This window comes from Camelus ferus, chromosome 6 (genome assembly GCF_009834535.1).
Source record: "Camelus ferus isolate YT-003-E chromosome 6, BCGSAC_Cfer_1.0, whole genome shotgun sequence".
NCBI lineage: Eukaryota > Metazoa > Chordata > Mammalia > Artiodactyla > Camelidae > Camelus > Camelus ferus.
Genome location: NC_045701.1, coordinates 30,262,610 through 30,288,697, shown reverse-complemented (window position 1 = coordinate 30,288,697; position 26,088 = coordinate 30,262,610). Strand labels below are relative to the sequence as shown.

Here is a 26,088-nt window from a genome sequence, read left to right as displayed (position 1 = left end):
GAAAGAAAAAGCCTCACTACATGTTGTATTTAACAACATAGTTAATAGTGGAATGGTACTAGTTTTCTGTTTGAGACTGAAACAAAATTAAAATGCCCACTATCGCCTATTCAACATTATACTGAAGATTTTCATTAGAAGTGAGAATAAAGAAATGATTGTGTAAAAAGGAAATTTAAAGAAATCCACAAAGTAACGATGCTATTGGTACAGTCTGTAGGATTTAAGATCCAATGACTGATAATAAATGCACTCCTGGGTGTTTGTACCTCCGGTGGGTGGGATGACTTTTGATAATAATAGTGATGGTCTCAAACAGCTTCTCTTCTCCCTCTGCCTGTGCTAAAGCTGTGGGGGCTCACCAACGCCATGCTCCTCTCCCCACAATGCCTCTACAGCAGTTAGATTGATCAGGTGGCCAGTTTTGGCCAGAGATACACTAGCACAAGTGGTCTAAGTGTCCTCGTATTCCTGTCTCATGCTCTTCTCATCCTCGGTGACTGTGCGGGCCTCGTGTTGAGGATCCTGGATCTCTAAGCCATTGCTGCAGCCCACAAGATTGTAATATAGGTAAGAAATAAACCTTCACCATGTAAATCCAAAAAAATAAAAATAAAAAAGAGAGAGGGAATAAAAAAAGAAATACATAACTGTATTACTAGAAATAATAGGTGATTTTAAGAAATTTGCAGTATCAGAGACCAGTATTCAAAGATTAGTTATATTTCCATATGCCATCACCAACTAGAATAGTTAGAATGTTAAATTTTTAAATATTTTCTCCTTTTCTTTTTTAATACAATTTTAAAGGTTACTTTCTATTCACAAAATTACAAAATATTGGCTGTACTCTCTGTGTTGTACAATACATCCTTAGCCTATCTTACACCCAATAGTTTGTACCTCCCAAATATTAAATTTTTAAAAGAGTATCTTTATCATAGTATCAAACAATGAATTACCTAGGAATACATCTTTTACAATGTGCAAAATCCCAAGGCACAATATATAAAGTATTATGGAGAATTAAAGAAAAAAGTTACATAAATGGAAAGACAGTCCATGTTTATAGACTGAAAAGCTCAATATTGTAAAAATGTCAAATATCCTCAAAATAATCTATCATCTTAAAATCTAATTGAAACTCCACAATTGGCCACCGCAACTTCATAAGACAGTTCTAAAGCATATATGGGCAGGCAAAGGATGAAAATAGCTAATAGGCTCTTAGAAAGGAAAAATAGAGAGGACTTACTGTACCAGACACCAAGAATCTTTATGAAGTTACAACAATTTAGTCAGAATGGTAATCATATAAGATAGGTAAATATAACAAAGAAACAGTACAGTCTAGAAACAGACCCATACTTGGCCACTGATGTGTGACAAAGATTACATTGCAGGGGAGATAATTGTCTTTTCAACTAGTGATGATGTATCACTTAACTAATACAATGGGGGAAAATGAATCTTGTTTCAAAGCACATATCACATATAAAAACTGATTAATTATAAATCTATTTGTGAATTGTAAAAGAGTAAAGCTTCTTAAAAAAATAAGAAAATACCTTGAGGACCTTGAGTTAGGCAAACATTTCTTAAACAAGACACAAAGAAACAAATGTAAAGAGATAATAAATTGAGCTACATTAAAATTAAGATCTTCTCATTCAAAAAATTCTATTAAGTGAGTAAAGAGGCCTACCACAGAGTGGGAGAATGTATTTGTATAGCCAACAGAGGATTTATACCCCAAATATACAAAGAATGTCTACAAATTAATAAGGAAAACAATTGGGAACTATCTCAAATGCTTTTTCTTTCATCAGCTTTCTTGTGATATTTTTATCTGAATTTGGTGTGAGAATAGCACTGGCCTCAAAGAAGGAGTTTGGAAGTGTTCCCTCCTCTATTTTCTGGAAGAGTTTGAGAAGGGTTGGTGTTAATTTTTTCTTTAAATATTTGGTGGAAGTTTCTTTAAATGTTTAGTGAAGCCATCTGATTCTGGAATTTTCTTTGACAGGTTTTTGATTACTGATTTCATCTCTTTACTCACTATAGATCTGTTCATATTTTCTATTTTTTTGAGAAAGTTTTGAATCAGTTTTGATAGTTTGTGTGTTTCTAAAAATTTGTCCATTTCATCTAGGTTATCTAATTTGTTGGCATACAATTGTTCATAGTATTCTCTTATAATCCTTTTTATTTCTGTAAGGATGGTAGTAACATCTCCACTTTAATTCCTGATTTTGAAAATTTGAGTTTTCTTTCTTTTTTTCTTCATCGGTCAAGCTAAAGATTTGTCAATTTTATTCATCTTTTCAAAAACTGAATTTTGGTTTTTTGATTCTATTTTTTGTTCTCATTTTTATAATCTCCACTCTAGTCCTGATTATTTCCTTCCATCTGCTTGCTTTGTGTTTAGTTTGTTCTTTTTCCTTAAAACTTTTCTTCTTGAACTTTTTTATTCAAACTTAAGATTGAAGATTAGGCTACTGACTTGACATCTTTTTAAATACATGCAACTATAGCTCTAAATTTCTTTCTGAACATTGCTTTTGTTGTATTCCATAAGTTTTGGTATGTTGTGACTTTGTTTTCATTCATCTTTAAGTATTTTCTAATTTCTCTTGTGATAGCTAATTTGATACATTGGTTGCTTAAGACTGTATGGTTTAATTTCCACCGATTTGCGAATTTTCCATATTTCCTTCTGTTCCTGATTTGTAGTTTCATTCCATGGTGATTAGAAAAGACACTTTATAATTTCAATACTTTAATTTTATTGTGATTAGTTTTGTGGTGTAATGTCTGTTTTGGAGTCTGATCCATGTGTACTTGTGAGGAATGTGTATTCTTTTGTTGTTGGGTGCAATGTTCTACATATATCTGTTAGGTCCAGCTGGATTACACAGTTGAAGTCTTCTATTTCTTTGTTTATCTTTTATCTAGTTGTTTTAGAGTGGAGTGGAGTATTGAAGACTCCAAATATTATTGTAGGACTGTCCAAATATTTTTTCCTTAAAAAATTAGTTGTTTGTTTTCTTATTAAGAAGTTTTAAGAACTTTTCTTTTTTTTTTTTATAGAAAACAACTGGAAATTTATGGTAATGTGCTGTTATCTTTCCTGGGGTTAGTGCCTGAGAAATACCCCTTGAAAACTTCCCATCTCCTGATCAGTGGGGTCACCAACCCTCAGGGGCTGAACTCGTGGTGGGTACCAGAGGAGGGTAAGAACTCTTAATAGAGTCTACATACCAGCACTTTATTAGATATGTGATTTTAATATAGTTTTCCCAGCCCATGGCTTGTTTATGTATTGTCTTATCAATATTTTTTTGAGAACCAAAACTTATAATTTTGATGAAGTTCAATTTATCCATTTGTCTTTTGTGGATTGTGCTTTTGGCTTCGTTTCTAAGGAATCTGCCTAAATCCTGGTCACAGAGATTGTATCTTATTTTGTACTTTTAGAAGTCTTAAAACTTATAGTTTTACATTTAAGTCTATTATCCTCTTTCGTTTAATTTTTACATATGGTCTAAGTTGTAAAGTCCATTTTATTATATGAATAGCCAAGTGTTCCTGCAATATTTGTTGAAAAGACAATACTTTTTCCACAGAATTTTCTTTTCCCCTTATTAGAATCAAATGGCCATCAATATACAGATCTCTTTCTGCATCCTCTATTCTGTTTCACAGATATTTGTCTTCCTTTCTGTCACTTAAACTTTTCTCTCATATATTTTGTCTCTTAGATCTATGTTCTAGAAGACTGTCTTCAGCCAAATCGCTCTTATAATTGGTGTATGTATACAGCATGTTAACTTCGATAATATCATTATTAATTTAAAAATCTTTTGTTAGAATATTTATGACCTGAATATTTAAATTAACTTATGAATACAAATTTGAAATTTTAAATGTTGTTTCTATTCTTTTGAGTACTGTAAGGTCCCTTGTCCTATTTCAGCCTCCTTTTTCACACTGTGGTTATACTCAAGGCCAAGTGACATATGGGTATGAATTAACATATATGAATTAAGGACTATGGAATAAATTTCTCGTGTTTATATTTTAGATTTCCATTGTATTTCTCTGTTCTTTTTAATTTAATTCTATTTGCTATTTTTTTTCTCCTGGAAGTTCCTTTTATATAAAATTTGTTAATGATATAGTCTTGTTTTCCTATATTGTTATATACTTACCCTTTTAAAAAATGAAAAGGGAAGAAAAGAAGGAAGAGAAAAAGGGATCTTTATTTTATTTTAAGAAATTTGTCATAATGAAAAATTCTGTACTCAATATATTATTTTAATCCAAAATCCCCAGTCTGAACTGTGATTCCATCTGTATACATGTGTTTCTATACCGCCTTCACTTCTTTTGGACCAGAAAGCAGATTGTTGCTGAGAGGTTGGAATTCTTCTTGGAGTTGATAGTTCATTATAGTTTTAGGTTTCCTGGCTCTGAGTAGCCCACATGGCATTTGACATTCCCCAGTGGTTGGTTGGTTAATTTTGTGAAAATTGAGTTGCCATCTTTAGGGAAATATTTCTGACATTCATTAATTTTTAACTGTAGAGATCTTACATTTCCAAAAACTTTGAGTTTTCTTCAGATAGATACCTGGTTGTCACTACATATTTCTGAGGCTTTTTCATTATGAAAAATTTCAAATATACTAAAAATAGACAGAATAGTGTAATGAAGGTGTCACCAACTCATAGTTTCATGAATTACCGATTCATGACCAAGCTAATTTTATCTGCATCCCAACTCACTTTATTTTGAAGAAAATCCCAGATATCGTATCATTTTGCTATGACTTATTTTTACTTACAAAGTGATAACTAAATTTTTCATAAAATTTCTACCACAATGGAGTTTTTATTGGCAAAGAAAACTGAAGTCAAAGTGATATCAAATGATGATTAAAATAGAAGTATAATTCAGGAATGTTGCCATCTAATCATTCAACAGATTTGTCAAGGTAGTGGTCTCCTTAGCTGAGATATTTCCCTTCTGTTCTCTGTGCAATGACAGGGAAAACTTTCCAGGATATCTTAAAAGGAAGAAATAAGGTGCAGTACAGCATAAGAAAATCACAGGTAAATAAGCATTTCGACATCTGCTTACATACACAAAAAACAACACTGAAAGGATGTACAGTGAAATAATGAAAATTATTAATTAGGGAAGGGATATGGGGTGGATGGGGAGGGGCAGAGCTAGGACTTTTCAAGTCTATACATTGTTATATTTTTATATTTGAGTTATGTGGGTATGTTTTATATTTTTTAAAATAAAATCTTTTTTCTAAAATGCTCTATTTCATGCAAAAACTAGAATATTCCTATGATCAAGTCAGTTTAAAAGTATTGTAAGATAAATGCCAAAACCAGTGTCAATTGGACAAATAGCTATGTAATTTTTTAAAATTGCCTGACTTTGATCTCTTTTCTTTCTGCTGTAGCCTTAAGCCTCATAGTTCAGTTAAATTTTGAAAGCATATATGGCTTCAGTGTGCTTTACTAGCTCTCAGACTTCATGGGTCTCTCTTGCTTAGACCTCATCTCCCTGCAGCTCAGCGAACGAGAGCCTCAGATCCTAGTTGTAGTTTTGTTCGGTTTAGCCCAGTCAGTTCTCATGTTTGCTCCTGCTCTTCCCTCGCAGTCTAAAGTGATGACACTTCTCCTGCCTCATTCATGCTTCCAGTTAGGTATTTTCTTTCCTCTAAAAAGGAATGTGTCCAGAAGAATGGGATTCAGCCAAAATGAGCCAGGGGGACCTCTGTACAATTGACCCTCCATATCCGTGGATTCCGCATCCAGGGATTCAACCAACCATGGATTAAAAATATTCCAGAAATTTTCAGAAAGCAAAACTTGAACTTGCTGCAACAGCAACTATTTACATCGCATTTACATTGTGTTCGATATTGTAAGTAATCTAGAGATGATTTAAAGGACCGTTGACCCTTGAACGACACGGGTTTGAACTGCATGGGTCCACTCATGTGGATTTTTTCAATAAATATAGTACCTGTATTTTCATTTTACATATCTTTAAATTTATTAGGTGTGGGGAAAAGTTTGTGTTCTCTTAGAGATCACAATATGTAGAATCAGAATGAATCAAAAGATTGAGTCCTGATTCTAACCAAACTGTTTTATCTTCCTCCCTTCAGTGAGTCAATTATCATTTCTTTTGTTTTTGAGGCAGAAGTTTTCAACTGCTTGGGGTTGGTGCCCCTACACTCCCCCTCCTACCCCCCTACCCCACCGCCTCCTGCCCCCACCACCTCATGATTCAAAAGTCAACTCTATATGGGAGCTGTGTGTAAGTTATATTCAAATATTACACCATTCAGGAAAGGGGAGGAGTCGGGCATGGGGACATAGCTCAGGGGTCGAGGGTGTGCTTAGCATGCGGAAGGTCCTAGGTTCAATAGGTAGTACCTCTGTTAAAAAAAATAAAGGGAATATTTGGAATATTTGGGGGTGTTCCTTTAAAAAAAATCAAGTACTGTACCATTCTATACAAGGGACTCGAGCATCCACGGATTTTGTATCCCTGGGAGTCCTGGAAATAGTCCACCACTGATTCCAAGGGACAACTGTATTCTTCCTCTCAGCTCAAGACTTAACTGGTGTTCATCTCACAAGACCAGCTACTACTCAAGTATGGAGTTCAGGGCAGTGTAGTTCACATACCATTTATTGAGCACCTAATGTGTGCCAGGCACTATACTTGGTGTTTGATAGTATATCGAAATATAATTCCTGCTTTAGAAGTTCAGAGTCTAGCATGAGACACAGATGAGAAAGCAGAGCTCCAATTAAGTATTGAGACTGAGGGCAGCAGAAACTTCCATGGTTCAGGCTGGAGAGTGAGTGGAGGATGGGGTCTAGAGGAACGGGTAGGGAAAGCTTCTCAGAAGAACTGGTGTGTGCCAGAGTAAACTGAGTCTTTGAACACGAACAGGAGTTGGTCAAGTCATTACTTAGGGGCATAAAGTGGACACAAATAGAAAAATGTGAACAATGATCCACAATTCTGAATAGAGTTTGAGTATGTGGTACCTCATATGCTATCACTCAAAGATAATGTCCAAGGCTGGGAGAAGCAGTAGAAGCTACAGATAACTCAGGGAACCCTCCCCTATCTTATCCCACCCTTGGGGCTACTAACACTTCCCAACCCAGGAGCCAGGGGAGGGATTCCCAGTAACAGTTTAAGTCTTTAGGGAGAAGACACAGTGTCCTTGTTACTTGGGATATAAACATTTCCCCTGAGTGCCATGCAGAAGAAAGGTGGATCATGGCTAGTGCCTTCCAGAGCTGATCGAACACCATCCTTTCTCTCGTTCCCACTGATTTTCCCCAGCACTTTTGCAGCTGCCAGCTTGGGGTGGGTGACAGGTGAAGACAGAAGCATTCCCACTCATCCCTTGTTGAATAAAGGGTCAGCCTCCTTTTCAGATTTATCAGGCATGGAGTCTGGGAAATTTCTGTTGAATTGCAAATCTCCCTTGGGTCTTTGAAGAATTATTTTCTCTCTTTCTTATGGTTTTATTTCCTCACCATTTGGGTCTCTTTTCTCCGGCAGGCACTGCTGCTAGCTGGGCTCCTAATGTTTGGTTCGTTAAATCCCCATTTGGGGACATTTCTATAGGAAACCAAAGTTGTATGAAGGATCCTACTCATTAATAGAAGGATTGGTTAGAAACCAATGACTTCTTCAGCCTACTCCTTCCCTGCACTCAGGCCAGTGCCAGAAGCCAGGGAGGAGTAGCAGGTCTAAGACAGGAAAGCTGATAGTTTGTGCATAATACTCACTAGCAAGAAAGCAAAGACCTGGCTTTAAATGGAAGCTCTTTCAACCATTAGAGACAAAAAGGAACTATAGGTAAGTGCATCAAGCCTTCTCATAGATAGAAGAATTGTTTAACCCCTTTGCACTCACCCTTGCCTTCCAGCCCCATGTTATTCTTTTAGTGACATATCTTGGAGCATAGTGAGATCATTATACTTTGCTTGAAGTGTGTCTGTTTTAGCTTAAAGCAGTGATCAGATTGCAGAAGAAACTCTACAGGGAGGGGAGGGTGGGTCCTGATGGCTGACCTGTCCGTGGCCACAAGAAGGGGCAATATGATGCAGCCTCCTTAGGATCAGAAAGCCCCTTTGTTTACAAGGCAGAAGAACAGCTTCTGAAGAATTATACCCAGGAGGAAAGCACAAGAGAAGAAGCAGGTTACCTACTTGCTGCCTGTTCTCCCAAGTGCTTTGCCCATCCTCAGAACTCCAAGGATGCCAGGCTATTGTCAGCCTCACAGTACAAGGCATGGGAAGGTCTCCAGGATGGAGTAGGACGTTTCAGTCATAAACAGGGAAAGAGAATTCTTTCAGGGTGGTCCTCACCCTCATCGATACATCAAGGACATTCAGGTGTGAAGAATTTTTTCTATATTTTGGCTTGGCACTCATCTTATTCTCACTTAAGATATAGTTAGGTTCAGTTCAATGCAGTTACTTCCAGAGAGGAACAGAGAGCCAGAAAGAGTTCTCTTTGAGGTGACCAGTCCTATCTCATTCCACTCTGCCCCTTATTTTCTGTGTTACAGCCCAAATGTACTATGTTTACATGTTGCTCTTTTCCATTAAAACCCCTCTTTTCTCTCCTATCAAATCCATATTTATTTTTAAGTATTTTTAGGCATCACCTTCCTCCAGAATACTTCCTGTAGCTCTAAGTCTCAGTCTGGTCCCTTTCTACGTGCCCACTTAGTACGCTATGCTTACCTGTGACATTCCACCTGTGACATGTCAACTTCTGTCATTCTCGTTAGGCAGTGGGCTAATGAGGGTAGTGACTGTCTCCTTTATATATGAATTACCAAATATATACCTGATACATAACACAGAGCAAATTACAAATGGTTTTACTGGCAATAAGGCAATTTCTGTAGAAGCTGGAGGGAGACGAGACACAGAATGGAATTCCTAGGGAGAAAGACTACAGAACTGATTTATCCTAAACAAAAGGTACAAAAGTTTTCCTACTTAGGTGGGATCCAAAGATGAGAAATTGTAAGTGAAGAGTCAGCTTTGCCAGGAAAGAAGACTGCTAGGTTTGCTAGAGAACAGAAGAGAATCAAGGATTTAAGGTCATTTCTCATGCTTGGCATGGTTAAAGGGGATCAGTTTTCTCCTAATAATTGAGACTTTTTTAAAAAACAAAGTTTCAGAACATCATTCATTTGGTTCTTATAACTGGTGATAGTCTTCTGAATTGGAATGAGATGAATCAAATGGTAAGGACTTCATTTCTGATTTCATTAGGTGAGTACCAAGAATTCTGTCTCTGGCAAGTTGTCTAATAGAGCCCAAGTTTGTGGATAAGCCTTGGCTTGGTATTATGGACTGAAAATGCTTGGGAAATTCATCTTAATGTTCCCTAGAATATTCAGCTTGAAGTTGACACTAAATAAATAGATGCGGATAACTGACTGAATCAGTATGGTTTACCCCTATTCTTCCTTTTAAATGTGGCATAACTTGCTTTAGAAGATCAAGCTGAGTTCATTTAGACCCTTAGGTTTCAGAGGAAATTCTCCATGAAAATGGCAATTTCATATAGTAGAAACAACTCATTCTACAGCTGGGCAGATGAAGAACAAGCAAAGCTGGATTAACTGTTAGTCTTCCAAGGGAAGTGGCGAGCCAAACTGAGAGTTTACTGCCCTAACTTATAGTCCAGAGATTTCTCTACCACGTCACTTGTCAGCCAAGTGCTGGAAAGTCCTTGGACTATTACTTCATTTGCTCCTTACAGCATTTTACAGTTGAGGAGCACAGAGAGGTTAAGTAACTTTTCCAAGGCTACTCCACTAGTAAGTGTAGATGCTAGGCAGTAGGGGTGGGGGGAGGGTATAGCTCAGTGGTAGAGTGCATACCTAGTATGCACTAGGTCCTGGACTCAATCCCCAGCTCCTTCATTAAAAATAAATAAATGTCCACCAACAGATGCCTGGATAAAGAAGTTGTGGTGTATGTATACAATGGAATACTACTCATCTATTAAAAAGAATAAAGTAATGCCATTTGCAGCAACATGGATGGACCTGGAGATTGTCATTCTAAGAGAAGTAAACCAGAAAGAGAAAGAAAAATACCACATGGTAGCACTTACATGTGGAATCTAAAAAAAAAAAAAAAAAAAAAGACAAACGAACTTATTTACAAAGCAGAAACAGACTCACAGACATAAAAAACAAATTTATGGTTACCAGTGGGGAAAGGGGGTGGAGAAGGCTAAATTGGGAGTTAGGGATTTGCAGACACTAACTACTATACATAAAATATATAAACAAGTTTCTACTGTGTAGCACAGGGAACTATATTCAGTATCTTGTAGTAACCTCTAATGAAAAAGAATATGAAAAGGAGTATGTGTATGTATGTGGGTGACTGAAACATTATGCTGTACCCCAGAAATTGACACATTGTGAACTGACTATATTTTAATAATAAATAGATAAATAAAACCTAACCCCCACTCACTGCCAAAAAACAAACAAACAAACAAAGCTAAGCAGTCTGACTCAAGCTCTGATCATGGCTGAATGGGAACCACATTCTTCACAAAATCACTTTCCTGGTATTTTTGTCCAACTCAGCTGCCCAGTGATATTTTATTATAATAATGAGATATCACTATTTAGGATCTGAGAATAGTAGATGAGAAGATGGTGATTCCTGGCATTTTCACAACTAAGTTTTAGCTACCCTTTATAGGAAATCTTCTCCAACTCTAAAAGTCAGTTAGATGAGGACCTCAGGTCCTTCAGATCTTAACAGGATGTGTGACTCGAGAAAGTGGGGATGTGTGTGCCATGTCGTGACAGAAGAAGTTTCAGGATTGTCTGGAGGAGAGCTGTCCTCACCAGGACCATGTTCATCTTGTTGCCCAGGTGGGGGAGATCATGGCTTCTGGTGGGAACCAGAGCAGCTGTGTGACAGAGTTCATCCTGGCAGGGTTTCCCGAATTTCAATAGCACAAAAGCAGAACTGTTTTCCGTCCTCTTTCTCGTCTATCTGCTGACTCTAACAGGCAATGTGTTGATTGTCGGGGTGGTGGGAGCTGATTCTCGCCTGCAGACTCCCATGTACTTCTTTCTGAGTAACCTGTCCTGCCTGGAGATCCTGCTCACTTCCGTCATCATTCCCAAGATGCTGAGCAATTTCCTCTTGAGGCAACACACTATTTCCTTTGCTGCATGCATCACCCAATTCTATCTCTACTTCTTTCTTGGGGCCTCTGAGTTCCTGCTGTTGGCCGCCATGTCTGTGGATCGCTACCTGGCCATCTGTCACCCTCTGCACTACCCCTTGCTCATGAATGGTGCTGTGTGCTGTCGGGTGGCCTTGGCCTGCTGGATGGGGGGGCTCCTCCCTGTGCTTGGCCCCACAGTGGCTGTGGCCTTGCTTCCTTTTTGTGAACAGGATGCTGTGGTGCAGCATTTCTTCTGCGACAGTGGCCCACTGCTCCGCCTGGCGTGTACCAGCACCAAGAAGCTGGAGGAAACTGACTTTGTCCTGGCTTCTCTCGTCATCATATCTTCGCTGACGATTACTGCTGTGTCCTACGGCCACATAGTCCTGGCTGTCCTGCGCATCCCTTCTGCTTCAGGCCGCCAGAAAGCGTTCTCTACTTGTACCTCCCACTCGATGGTGGTGACCCTCTTCTATGGAAGTGCCATTTTTCTCTATGTGCGGCCATCACAGAGCGGCTCTGTGGATACTAACTGGGCAGTGACGGTGGTGACAACATTTGTAACACCACTGCTGAACCCATTCATCTATGCCTTACGCAATGAGCGAGTCAAGGGAGCTTTGAAGGACATGTTTAGGAAGGTGGCAGCAGGCTTTGCGGGGGATTTTTTACTTGCTAAGAGTTTCAGTAAGAAAACAGTGAGATGAAAGTGAAGGGATGTTGTCACTTAAGGGATGTCTTACATTCAAGTCTTCTCCATTGCCATTCTCATTTCTATCATCACCTTGGACATCACTAAATGACTGAATCCTGGAACCACTAGAGAACTCCAAAGTCATCAAGTCTGTCCTTCTCTTCCAGGCAAAATTCCTTGATTCTATCTCAGATATAAATCCATATTATTATTGATATCTCATAATCAATGTTATCATTACATCATAAGACCCTCTGACCTGTGGGATCTTAACCTAAGGGTCCACGGTCACCAGAGAGTCTAAGGATAAGCTTCAGAAAAAGGCCAAGCCTCATTATTATGTAAATGTATGTGTTTGAGCCTATATGTACTTGTCTGGGAAGAGGACATACAGCTTTGATTCAATTCCTGAAGAGATCCATGTGTGATTGTCACCAAAAGTTATAAACTGATTAAAATTCTCATTAGCATCTTCAAATTGTTTATGAAAATCAAAAACTTTAAAAAGAATTCCCTTATAATTATAAAAATAAATTCAAAACAAATAGATTCACTGGATATTTTTGCATACTTCTTTTTAAAATTGCATTTATTGTCAGGTGGAAAAGTGGTAAAGCAAACTTAGTAAGGGATTTATTCACTTCTCTATGGCAATTTCAGGTGCCTTTGGAAAAGCAGATCAAAAATGAATTTCATGAATAATAGCATTTACTGTGGTTTTCTATTTGCACTTTATTACAAAGGTGAATTAAAGATGTCTCTACTCACTTTGTAACTGTACTGTGTTTCTTTCACTTGTCCATCTTTTTTACATTTTTATATCTGTTGTTTTTGGTCATCTTTTGTTTTTAGTAAAATTGGGGTTGGAATAAGGACCTTTAATATCAAAAAAATTTAAATGCCACTATTGTACCTAAGAACCAGACTTCGTGTTACATTTTATCTACCTCATTAGATATTTGAAAGGGAATGGGGATTTCTATCTGTAGTGCCCTTGGAATCTTGGACCAATATTCATTAATTTATTTATTTATTCACTCATTCAACAAAGATCTGTTAAACATCTTTGTTGGAAACTGTATAATAATAAGCTAAGGTGAATAAGAAGTGGATCCTAACCTCAAGTAGCTTTGATTTAAGAGGGAGGACTGAGAGACAAATGATAATGCAAAGGAATGGGGATGATAAGGAGGTTTAAAAAGCAACGTTGGAGGTCACATGAAAATTGAGGTACTCTTTCCAGTATTTCCTTGTTAGAGAAGTTTACAGAGGCTATCATTTATTAAACAGAAATTAATTCCATCTTGGAAATGTAGAGACAACGTTTAAAAGAAAACAATATCAAAGTATGGACAACATATCAACCTCAAAATAGTGTTGCAAAATTAGGAAACTGAGCATCAGCATGCAAGGAGATGACCATAAGGCTTCAGTGGCCACTGAAAATAGTGATGCTTTTATCTGGTTCTACTAGTAAGACACACACACACTAAATATTTTTATGCTGAAAGATTTCTGAATGAAAACCAAAGGAATGGAAAGAATGATCATTGATCATTTATCAGAGAGGAAAATAATTCTTCTGGAGCGATCTACAAGTGTTATCCAGAGAGCAGATGAAGTATTGACTTTAAAACTACCTAATTTCATGGAGCATAAAAACCTGAGGCCAATTTCTCAGACACTGATCAAAGAGAAGAATTCATATAAGAGTTTATGGAATTTCTGGAAGGAATTCCCTCCAAATTTTGGCAATAAAACATGTTAAACCATCTATTTTTAAAATTATTTTATGTGGGAAATTACTTTGGACTCAATTTAATTGAATAAAACTTTATTGAAAACCACATTTTGGGAACTAACTTAGTATGAAGAGGTATAAATACATGATCCCTGCCATCAAGGAGATCAAATCAAGCCATAGTGAGATAGCACTTCACACCCACCAGGATATAATAATGGAAAAGATAATAACAAATATTGTTGAAGATGTGAAGAAATTAGAACCCTCACACACTGCTGGTGGGAATGGAAAATGGTGCATCTACTTTAGAAAGCAATCTGGCAGTTCCTCAAAAGTTTAAACACAGAGTTACCTATGCCCCATCAATTACACTTGTAGGTATATATCCAAGAGAAATGAAAACTTTTCTGTCCACACAGAAAACATATACCCAATGTTCATGACAGTCTTATAATGCCCCAAAGTGAAAACAATCGAAATGCCCATCAACTGATGAATGGATAAATAAAGTGTAGTATATCCATTCAACAGGATATTATTTGGCGATAAAAAGGAATGAAGTTCTGATATATGCTACAACATGGATGAACCTTAGAGATATAATGCTAAGTGAAGGAAGCCAATCATAAAAGACCATATATTGTATGATTCCATTTATATGAAATATCCAAAATTAGCAAACTGATATAGAGAGAAAGTAGAATAGTGGCTTCCCAGGGCTTTGGAATAGGGTCGGGAAGAAAATAAGGAGTTACTTAATGGGGTACAGGGCTTCTTCTTGGAGTGATAAAAAACATTTAAAAATTGATTGTGATGAAGGTGATACAACTCTGGGACTATACTAAAAAACCATTTAAATGTACACTTTAAGTGGGTGAATTATATCAATAAAGCTGTTATGTTATAAAACACACACACACACACACACAAGCAATCAGGACTGTAAGAACAAGAGTCAGCAGAGAAACAATAAAAAGCAGACAGACCCTTAAGAATTCCAGATTATAAAATCATTAGATATAGACTGCAAATTGAGACTGTTAAAAATGGCTAAAGAAAATTTTTAAAAGGACAAATAGCATGATAAAATAAAATACTAAAATAAAAGTAAATAAGCAGTTCTCAAAAAAAAAGGAAAACCTAGAATGATGAAAAATATTACAATTGAACTTAAAGACTGAATATATTACACAGAAGATTAGAGAGGCAAGAGGTATCTAGTAAACTACAGAAAAAGACATGGGAAACATTAAAAAAAAATTTCTAATATGAGTTTCCTAAGGAGAGGTCAGTAAGGAGAATGGATTGTGTCCACTCTGTACTGTGCCAGTTTATGGAACTACATTGTCTAGATTTTTTTTTTTTTCTATATGGATCTATATTTTATACAGGGATGTGGTGAAAGGTGTAGTGAGATTTATTTTTTAATTTGCAAAGTTTCTCTTTTCTCTCAGTGGAGGTACTAGGAATTGAACCCAGGACCTCGTGCATGCTAAGCACGCGCTCTACCACTGAGCTACACCCCCACTCCTTCCAACATGAGATTTAGAAGGTAAAATTGTCACACAAAGCAGCCAGTGGGTTCTGAAAACTGGTGCAGGATGCCAGGCTCTGTTGTAGCTTGCACTTATTGATGCTGGTCTGCTTGCTCACTTGTTGGCATGGGGGCTTCAGCTGGACCCACAACTCCTCTGGCAAGAATGGATCTCATCTTTCAGGTCCTCCAACTCCTGGGCCAAGTGCACAGGTAGTTCCATGATGAAGGGAGCCAGCTCCTCCTGCAGGTCTCCCACATCAACGAAGTTGAAGAGACGTGTAGATTCCAGTTCGTCCTTTTATTTCAGTTTGTCTCTATGGATTTCATGGTGTCAGTTTGCACTTGTTCCCCTCATTTCAAGTCCAGCTCTCATTCTCAACTGCTCACCCTGCTGAGCTACAGAGATTCAGGACCAACGCTAGTCATAGAGGCAAGAGCCTTACATAGACATCCTCATCAATTTCTACAATTATGTCAGGGATAATTCCTATAATAAATCTCTTATTTTTCATCACTTATAGTGACTCTACTTTGATTGAATCCTAAATGATATGCTTTCTCTTGCAATAATAAGCCGCAGCATTTCCCCTGTTTCCCCCCATTATTTTGCAAACCCCTTGAAGACAGAGACTGGGTCACCCCTGAGTTTGTTTCCATGCCACCCAGAAGAGTACCTGGTAATTTGGAACACAGCAAAGTCTCATAACTTTGTTCCTTTTTTGAAGGGATTGATGTCACAAGGGATGAAAAAGTGTCAAATAGTCATGCTCACTAGTGATTCGCTGGGGACATTTTTGTATAATTCATGTTGATAATAGTGTAGGGTACTAAAAGCCCACACTGGCGTAGAACTACCATAGTTATTGCTCTGGAGGTGAGGAAGAGCAGTCCAACAGTTCTAGCTGAGATTGCCCAGGCCCTGACTCTATTACCTGAGTTTTTGAGTGGGCCTTGGAGCAGGTAAGTTCTGTAGTTATACACAGTCAAGTCCCTCCTTAAAGATCCTCATTCCAGGAAAACCATGATGGTGTGAAACTTTGCATATGGATATCTCCCTTGGAACCCCCCTCTCTTTTTAAAAAATGCATTGCATATATCTGAAACATTCCAAGATCTGACAATACAGAAAGGATTTGGCAGGTTTTCCAGGACCCAGACCGTCTCCGTGACCTCTGACATTCCACAGACAATGAGGATGAACTGGTGGTTCTCAACCCCAACAATCCACAAAATGACTTGTCGGAAGTCAGCAGGAAAGCAAACTCTAAACTCAGACTCATGACTGTAGAAGCTGGGGCTGCTCATCTGAAGTGGAGCCCGGAAGATCAAGTCCCAGCTTCCGCCACTGGAGCAGCAGTGCCTGCTGAATCTTCAACCAGGTGCAGCTTTCTTGTTCCCAATGGATATTATTTTCTCCAAGGTCAAAAGAACTTATTTGAGATAAGAAACCTCCACATCTCTGCCACACAAGATCATTTGAAACTGATTTCTGCTTTATAGATCTAGTTTTTCTTCTTTCACTTCCCACCTCAAGCCTCAAGCTATCCTTTAATTTGCCCTTCTGTGCCTTTTCTCAAGTGCTGCAGAGTTCCCTCTGTCTTGATTGTAGAGCCTAGCCAGTAATTCTGTCTCTTAGCATGGTGACAGAAGGAGTAATACTGCCAATTTCATCTGTGTTGTTGATAAAAGCCCTTAAGAGTCAGAACATACCTAGGCATTCTTGGCAACCCAACACAGCTTTGCCCAGATTTCAGGGTAGGGAAAGAAAGGACCCATTAAGTAATTGTGGAGCACCCTAAGACATCCAAAGCAAATGAGTGAACTGTCCAGGTCCTCCCCTTCACAGTCAAGATCCTAAAAAGAATGATTTCCCTATGTGTCCTCATGCTTCAGCCCATCCCCTAAACTTTTTGCTTGAAATGTTGGTAAACATTGTCAACAGCCTCTGAGTAACCAAATTAGCCATCAGAGCAAGTGACTGCCGTGAGGCTTCCTTCTCCAGTTCCTTCACTCATTGGTATTCTGGTTTCAGATTTTTAAACACTGGTGATCACCAGGGCCTGTCCTTAAATTCTTCCTCTCTCTATGAACGCCCTTCTCTGTGGGTTCTTACCCAAACCAGTGTTAACCATGTGGTTTTTATTCCTGAGATTCCTTTCTTTAGTTTGGATCTTTCCTATAAATCTCAGGATTTTATATCCAGCTTCTTACTGTGCGTCTCCACCAGTAGTCATTCAGCAAACACATCAAAGTTCAGGCTAGATGTGAAGCCCAGTAGTTTCTATATCCACCTCATTAGCCATATGATAGAATTCACCAAAGTTCTATACCACTGCACTGTGTTATCTTGAGCAAACTGTGTTGCCACTCTGAAAAAAAAAAAAAAAAAAAAGCTCAGGGCATCCTGGCAGATTCTACTGTCTCTTCACTCCCTCTAATCACCAGTCACAAAACTCTTTATTCTTACCTGGCCACGTAACTTTTCCAAGAGAGAAACCTTGCAAAGGACAAATGTGATCAGGTCAGAAGGAAATTCTGACAAAAATTCCCCTTGTGACAAGCAGTTTAGAAAGGTAAGCAAGTTTGAAGGTCTATCGTCCCAGCAGTTCGTAATAAGTTTGGGCAACTTCTACAAACCGGAATCAATCTTACAGGTAGACACTCCTGGTTTTCCAGGTGACCAATCAAAGAGCACTCACTAAAGAGACTAGTGGATTCTTGCCAGAAATGGCAAGACGACTGTCGCTATGTTATGTCGTGCTTTGGAAAATCACGCCTGGAAATAATGCAATGGCACTCCGGACGGAATAAATGTCTTCACCCTTTGAGCACGATGATTCCCAGGGCCCCTATTTAGCATTAGGAAGCCTGCGCTTGCGACTGTGGGGTAGATGGACGAGGGCCTCAGGAAGAGGTTCTGTCTCGGCATTGCGACCCCAAAACACCTCCAGGTATCGTTCTTTCTGTGTGAAATGCCCTAGTGAGAAGTGCACTAGTTTTCTCTGAGCGAAGTTCCCAAGTGAACAAGCTATTCCTGACAAAAGATCCTATCAGAGCCGGAGAAGGGGTCCTTATCTTCAACGAAACCCTTGGCCCCACGGTAGCACCCTCGTTGTACCTGGGCTCTAAAGCTGGGAGGCAGAAAAAAAAAACCAGTAATAACCGGGCTCGTCCGGGATTTGAACCCGGGACCTCTCGCACCCAAAGCGAGAATCATACCACTAGACCAACGAGCCAGCTTTAGTAAAATTGCCTTTCTCTTTAATAATATTCATTCATTCAGTTAGTTGCATCAATATATGAGGGTCGTTTTGGGTTTCTGTCCTAAGCCCAGCGATTTTCTCCAGACACCAAGAACATCAACGTGCTGATTTGGAGGAACCTTAGCCACAGCATAGCGTTCCAGAGGTAGGAATGCTCAGTAAGGGACTCAGGCAGAGCTGCTAGTCCGCCTGTGGACCCTCGGGTCTGAGTACCTATAGGATTAGGACCAACACCGTCGCAGATAACCGGGTTAGAGGACAAGTAAGGACAAATAAGAACCATAGACTTCATCAAGAGGCAAACTTTACCCTCCCCTCACCCTCCAACCCCGGAGGTCAAATCCTAGAACCATTGCCTTAGCCTGCTCTGCTATTTCACACCCTGTAACATGCGTTTGCTGTTTCCTTTCAGCTTTATTGGATGAACTTTGTACTATAGGTATCACTTAGAAGGTGATGGATGGAATGGAAAGGGAGGACAGTGTCCTTATCCCGCAGTCCCTTCTGCTTGGCCAATGAAGCTCTTGCGCTCTAGCATGTCTGCCTTGGTCATACTGTTCACCATGCACCGAGCATATTCCTGGTTCAGGGGACAAACTCGATAATTAGCCGTTAAATGAATGGCTGAATATCCGCACCAGACTTTGCTGGGCGGGCTAAGAAAGAAAAGAAGGGGAGCTCTCCCTTCCCAACCTCCGTATGCATCGCCCCTTTCTGTTTATTCTGGACTTCAGGTTGGGCATTTAGAAGAGCCCAGAGATCGGGAGAGAAGCAATTGCTCCTCAGATCCCGAGTTGTTAGCAAAGAGTGTTAAAGCACCGAAGGAAAGTTTAGCCCTCTTCCAGCCTGTTTCTGCTCAGGAAATCTGGAGGAATCTCGGGCCCAGATTGACTGTCACCGAACCTGACTCCGAAGAAAGGTCGGGGAAAGATGGGGGGCCTGGACGCTTTTACATCTTCACTGCCTCACCCCTCTCCCCCATTCTGAGTGTTCAAGGGGTACCTCCTGGGCCTAGAAAGCCGCTTCCCTTCAAAAAAAAAAAAAAAAAAATCAACTCCAATCTCAGCCTAAGAGTACTGGAGCAGTTACTTTCATAAGAATCCAAGCCGATTGAAGACGATGACGTAATGTCATGTCTCCCATCCTTCGCTCTGGTAAGGCACCCGCACCCCTACCCTACATTATTCCGGTGCTCAGCTCGCGGCCCTGATGTGGAGTTCGTGACTTGTCAGGCCTGAGGCTTGAGGAGCATGCAGTGTGGGCGCTACCGGAGCTTTTCCAATTATTTATATTCCAGTTTGGGCCTAGTCAAGAACAAGTTTTTTCCTCGTATGTAAAGAAGAGCTTCCTTCAAAACAAATCCCTTTGAATTTTTAAGTATTTATGAAATTTTCTTTAGATACCCTGTTTGACTGCAGTCTTTAATATTTAGGAATTTCGATGTTAGATTATCTCTCACAGGTGGGCTCCATAGCTCAGGGGTTAGAGCACTGGTCTTGTAAACCAGGGGTCGCGAGTTCAAATCTCGCTGGAGCCTGTGGAGAGTGTGTTCTTCACGGTGAATCATAAACAGAACAGAATTATCTCACTTTTTGGCCGCTAACTTTTGAAGAAGGGAAGCACTATGTGATGTTTCAGGGAAAATCAGATCCTGGAGACTTGGGACGAAAGATCGTAGGGTTTGGGCCGCTATGATCCTTGGCGGGAAAAACTGCGTAGTGGAGAAAGAAACTAAATTGCTCAGATCCCTGCAAGAACACTCCTGGGATTGACTGGAGTCCACACATCCTCGTTTAAAGGAAAAGAGCAAATTAGCCTGGGCCTACTGATAGTCACGACCCCTCTATTTTGCGCACCTCCCCACTTGCGACCTGCCTGGCGGCCCAGTTTTTCCTGCGCTCCTGGAGCGAGAGCAGGTGTGCAGATTACTCTGGGGGTAGCCTATTCCAGAAACTCCGCAAATAGATGCGCACCAATTCGGGTGGTTCCCGCTCGGTTTCTATCATCTTCCTCAGACTCAGACCTCGTGTTCTTTTGCCCCGAACTGCCCCCCCCCCCCCCCCCCCCCCAGGATTTGGTTTATCATAGATACAACTCTGGGGACTTCTTGACCTCCAGCTTGAGCTCGAAGTTCAAGTGTAAAGAAGCCGGGCCTGCCTCCCTCTCTAGCTATTACTACATGCTAAAAAGGTGAAGGCTATCCGCACCCTTCGATAGCTCAGCTGGTAGAGCGGGGAACTGCAGAGGTAATTTGCTGCTGGTTCGATCCCAGTTCGAAGTAGGTGTTTGAATTTTCTTGCTTTGTTTTTGCTGCAGCCACTTATTCAATTTTCGCAAGGTTCTATCCTCCTAAACCAACAACTGTGAAACATTTACTTTAGTTCTATTTTCAGGCAGCAAGAGAACGGCTTTTTGCCCACCATGAAACAATTTTACGTGTTCTCTTTGTGAGCATGCAGTATACGTGATCCGATTCACTGAGGAGATACGAATCAAGGGTTCCCCTGTTAGATTTGAATGTTGTCTTCTAATCTTTAAAACCAGCTAGCTTTGACAATATTGGGTAACATCTCTCAACCCCACCCCATCCCTACACTTTTTCCTTACTGTGAATAATTTATACTAGGCAATTCAAAGTTGAAAGAGAAACACTGTAGAAATATCAGCTCTTCAAAAGGATGTAAACAAGCAATATAGAGAATAACAAAGCAAAAGGCAAAATATGCTTATGACAATGTTCTTTCAAGAATAAGAAAGAAATGCTAATTAAAACAAGGGATTATTTTTTTCACCAACAAAGTAGAAAGTGTAGATTGATATTTGGTTCTGAACAGGATACAGCGACAAGGACTTTCTTGTAGAATGTCACTACTTTCTGGAGAACAGTTAGGCATTAAAATCAGGAAACTTAAAAAAAACATTGTTTATGATCAAGTATTCTTTTCCTACTTCTAGAAATTTATCATTCATTTTCAGAAAAAAGGAAATATGACAAAATATGTTTATCTGCGGGTAAATTGTGTTCTTTATACTTTAATATATTTTTTCAAAATATGCCACATATATTACATTTTTTAAAAAACAGTGTTTGTTTAAACCTTACAAAATAAAGTTTACAAATACCTGTGCCACTATGGGAGACATTTTGGTAGTTTCTTACAAAACTAAATATATTCTTATCATACAATCCAGAAATCACATTTCTAGGTACTTATTCAAATGAGCTGAAAACTTATGTTCACACAAAAACCTGCACATGAATGTTTATAGCAACTTTATGTATGTATAATTGCCAAAGCTTGGAAGCAGTAAAGATGTCCTGCAACAGGTAAATAGATACATAAACTGCAGTACATCCATACAATGGAATGTTATTCAGCACAAAGAAGAAATGAGATATCAAGCCATGAAATGATATGGAGGAACTTTAAATAAGTATTACTAAGTGAAAGAAGCCAATCTGAAAAGTCTACATGTTGTATGATTCTGAATATATGACATTCTGGAAAAGATCAGTGATGTCCAGAGTTTAGAGGGGAAACAGGGGTGTGTTGGTGAGGCATTGAGGATTTTTAGGGTAGTGAAACTATTCTTTATGATACTTTAATGGTGGATATATATCATGGTGCATTCATCAAAGCCCATAGACTGCACAACCCCAAGAGTAAACTCTAATGTAAACTATGGACTTTAGAGGGTTTTTCCCCCTTACAAGATGCTGGGAACAAAGCAAGCCTGATCTCTCAATTTTTGAGAAAAATACGGTCTTTTTGCGAAAATCTTAGGGGCCTGAGGTTTTTTTGGTGAGAGGTGGATGGAAAAGAAAGGAACAGATCTGAAGGAGTCATCGAAGTGAATTGGGAGGGGGCCTGAGAGGACACAGAAGAGGGTTTTGAATGAGAAGGGGGAAAGACATAAAAAAGAAGGCAGAATCAAAAACTGTCATAAAACCCCCAAAACTTTGGTTCCTGTTAGAGTCCTACCTAGTTCCCTGCTCTGTTTCTTTCATTCATTCTTCAAGGCACTGCAAGGAAATTCTGTACCTTCTTGAGAGAGCTGTACAGTGAAATTCAAGAGTATAACTGTGGGTCACAGGGGCTGAAATGGCTGAGAAGTGCAGTGGGACAACCATTCTGATAGGGCACCAGTAAACAGACCCTGAGTGTACCCTCTCCTCTTCCGCGCACTGAGTTACATTCTGCAAATGTATTGCAGTCGGGTCATTCAGAGACCTGGACAGTTTCCAGGATAAGTGAATTCACTTGTAAAAGGCAGAGCAGTGGCTAAGTCAACATTCACAGCACACCCCACTAGGCCTGACGCACAGAGTCAGCCAAGAATTAGCTTTGAAGTGTTTTGGAATCACAAACCCACCTGCAAAGTCAAATTCAAACTAACGGTTTACCCTCCCTACCCCACCCAGTGGGAGCTTGAAGCTTGGCAAGTAGTGGCTTTCTGCATTCATTCATCATATTCAATTACAAAAGTAATGTGATTAAAACCCAAATCAGGTCTGCTCCGGTTGTTTCGCGATTACAGAGCTGCAGCTCCTAAACCAGTGTTGATGGCGGGCTGATGGGGGCTGCGGGGCAGTGACTGGATGGTGCCAAAGCTACGTCATGAGAATGATTCAGTGTGAGCATGGATTTTACAAGAGGAGGGAGGACTGAATTTCCCACTGCAGGAACACAAAAGCGGTGCAAAAGTTTGTACATATGCGTGCAAACAGCAAGTTTGGGTACGGGATGTCAGAAGACAAGGAGAATTTTTATGAAATTGAAGTAGGAAACCAAAGCAGTTTCCTTCGCAAGTAGATAACTCGGGGAGGGAATCAGCGAAATTTGGTGGCCTGGAGGAGACTTCGATGGAGAAAGAGGAGAGGATCTCAAAGATTGTTGCCCGTAAGTGAGGGAAGAGGATCTCACGATTGAGGATAGACTAAAACACTCTGTTGGTAGCGGTGGGATTCGAACCCACGCCCCCGAAGAGACTGGAGCCTAAATCCAGCGCCTTAGACCGCTCGGCCACACTACCCTACAAAAACATACTTCCTCTCTGCGCTATTTATCTTCACACATAGGCCCCAAACTGAATTTTCTTCGCCATTAGTGGGGTTCCCCTCGGTGCTTTCATTCATCCCTAGGAGTCTGAGAAAACTGGGAGAGAGGAGGAAACATTGCATTCTCACAGGCCTGGGAAATGAGCTAGAAGGTGGTCAATGATTATTAACATGAATGTCCTTGGAAGACTTCTACTTTTTCTTTAACCTGTGCAGTTCGACGCAGAAAGAAAAAAGACCAGCTTACTGGAGACTCACTGCAAGTGATTAGAGAAGAATGATTAAGGTGCTCCTCACTGTTGGGTCGTTGGTCTGAGGCTGTGAATCTCAGAGTGCGAATGGGGCCGGAATTCAGATGCAGTAGAAGGCGCCCTTCGGTTTACAGATCTGGCAAGCCTGTCACTGGACTGAAAGAAAACTCCTTGGTCGCGTTCCTTGCAGGTTCAGTCAGAATGGAGACTCTGGGTCTAATTGATCGCCTTCTTGAAAGAAGCATTCTGGGGTAGGCAGACAAACACGCGCACTGTTGTAGCCCCTGAACCATTTCCTTTATATGGGAATCAACATGATTCCCAGAGGGAGGTTACATCCAAGAGCATTCCCCAACCAGAAAGGGGTGGGTCTAGGGCTTCCCCTGGGTCCCGGATCCACTAGGCTCCACACAGTTTCTTTCGAATGGAGTAGAGGGAAAGCTAGGGGAAAGTTTCAGAGGTGATCTGCGGGTCTTCAGTACCCAAAGTGGAATCTCGTACCTGTCAATGACCTCCACTCGGCTCAGAGCAGTGGGGTATATGTTATCTATGTTCTTCTATCCAAGAAGGAAATTTACTTTAAGGTCTACATACTCAAAGTGTGGACTAGGGACAAGGAGCATCAGCAACTCCTGGTAACTTAGCAGAAATGCAGAATCTCAGGCCTATCGAACTTGAATCTTAACAAGCTCCCCAGAGGTTAGAGAATCTTGAGAAGTATTCTGTGTTCTAATTTATGTTTCAATTGCTCTATGCTCAGTTTAGGGCAGACTTACACTACACTGCAATATAAACCTCTGTCCCTGGCTCCAGTAGAAAGCCATTCCGGTATTGGCCTGGCTCCTTTCTGCATGTGCTATAAAAATCTTGCTAAATTAAATACTAGTAAATAATATGTTCCTTTTGATGGATGTATCAGATAGCCTTTTTAGCATTTATTGAGCCCCTTCTTAAATATTTAGATTTTTTATGGTCTCTCATATGCTTATCACGTTGACCATCAGAATAATGCAAAGTACTGTGATGTATTTATACTTATAAATTTTCTAAAGCAACTATTCAAAGAGAAGGAGAGAAGGGAAAGGAATTTCTTCCCTTATTTTCAACAAGGAGAAGTAAACCTCTTATTTCAAATTTGTATTTTTCCTTACAATGGTCACTGGAGTTTATGAAAGAGTTGGGACAAAAGGGACTTCATGGAGCAATCTCACCAGATTGATTGACTCTGTGAGCCTCAGATGAAAAGAAATGCAACCCTGAATTAGGGCATGGCTAATAAAATGGAAAGAGGAAGGTCTTTGTTTCTGTTCATCCTACTGGTAGTGAAATCCTTCTTCCCTCTCCTCAACTCAGTCTCTACAAAATATTGTAATAGTATGGCTGCTTTGAGTTTAAGAAGAGCACATCTGACTTAAAATTGATTCTCTTCTTTGATTTTTCTACTACCTTTCCCAGCTTCTGACTCCAATTCCACAAAGTACCAAGTGCTCAAATCCTGGGCAGCTTCTCAATGAACACACAAGCGTGTTTATAACAGATTTAGGCACGTAGGATTAGGTTAATGGGGAGTATCTACCAAGAGACCTTTGGGGACTGAGAAACAGGATCTTCTTTCCGTCCTTCAAGGTAGAATACAATCCATTTCACATCCATCATATAAATCTGAGCTCACTATCTGATCAGGTTTGGGAGGTGCAGGAAACAAACAAGCTTATTATCGTTGCTTTTTGGGCACTTGCAGCTGAATAAAAGAAAATATCTTCTTTTTTTGTATAATACTATATAAACCTAGAAGAATGACTGTGCACACACACTATGGCAATACAAGTAGTAAATGTGGCAAATGTTAATAATTAGTGATTCTAAACAAGGGTAAATAAAGATATTATTGTAGTGTTTTTTCCAACTTTAGCTTTTTAGTTTTCTAGTGGCAGACTGAATATACAGATGGATAATGGCCAGGCCATATTTAACAATGGAACTCTGACCACAACCTGCAGCATTCAGCTGCTTTATCTACCAGCTCAGGATACCAGCCTACTGTCTTTAAGTCAGACTTGTAGGAACTCAGACCACTGTCTCCAATAACAACCCGAAGCCAAACAATAACCCCTGTAACAAGCAGCTCCAATGGCCAGGACTTGATTAGTAACTGACACCTTTCCTAACATTTGTCCCTGCTTCCAATTTAGGACCAACCAAAGAAAGTCAAATACGCATCCCTAACTAATCACATAGGATTCCTGGCTTCTAGTTAGCCCGC

General features: G+C 39.7%; 1 protein-coding gene, 1 long non-coding RNA gene and 3 other non-coding genes across 5 annotated transcripts; 2 read left to right on the top strand and 3 right to left on the bottom strand.

Moving 5' to 3' along the window:
* Nucleotides 1–3,161: 3,161 nt before the first annotated feature.
* On the bottom strand, nt 3,162–20,054 carry LOC116664478. Its single transcript, XR_004321000.1, has 3 exons — nt 19,975–20,054; nt 9,020–9,026; nt 3,162–3,172 (listed from the first exon to the last, which is right to left on the bottom strand). It is a non-coding gene; the product is annotated as an uncharacterized LOC116664478 (long non-coding RNA).
* Nucleotides 10,988–12,031, top strand: LOC102522432 (olfactory receptor 6S1). The gene is given in 2 exon segments (XM_006191231.2): nt 10,988–11,038; nt 11,040–12,031. Coding segments are annotated over 2 exon segments (996 nt in total). The 3' UTR covers nt 11,985–12,031.
* On the bottom strand, nt 18,417–18,488 carry TRNAP-UGG. The gene has a single exon. It is a non-coding gene; the product is annotated as a tRNA-Pro (tRNA).
* On the top strand, nt 19,980–20,052 carry TRNAT-UGU. Its single transcript has one exon. It is a non-coding gene; the product is annotated as a tRNA-Thr (tRNA).
* Nucleotides 20,055–23,467: 3,413 nt separating the features above from the next.
* Nucleotides 23,468–23,549, bottom strand: TRNAL-UAG. The gene has a single exon. It is a non-coding gene; the product is annotated as a tRNA-Leu (tRNA).
* Between the last annotated feature and the right edge of the window lie 2,539 nt (nt 23,550–26,088).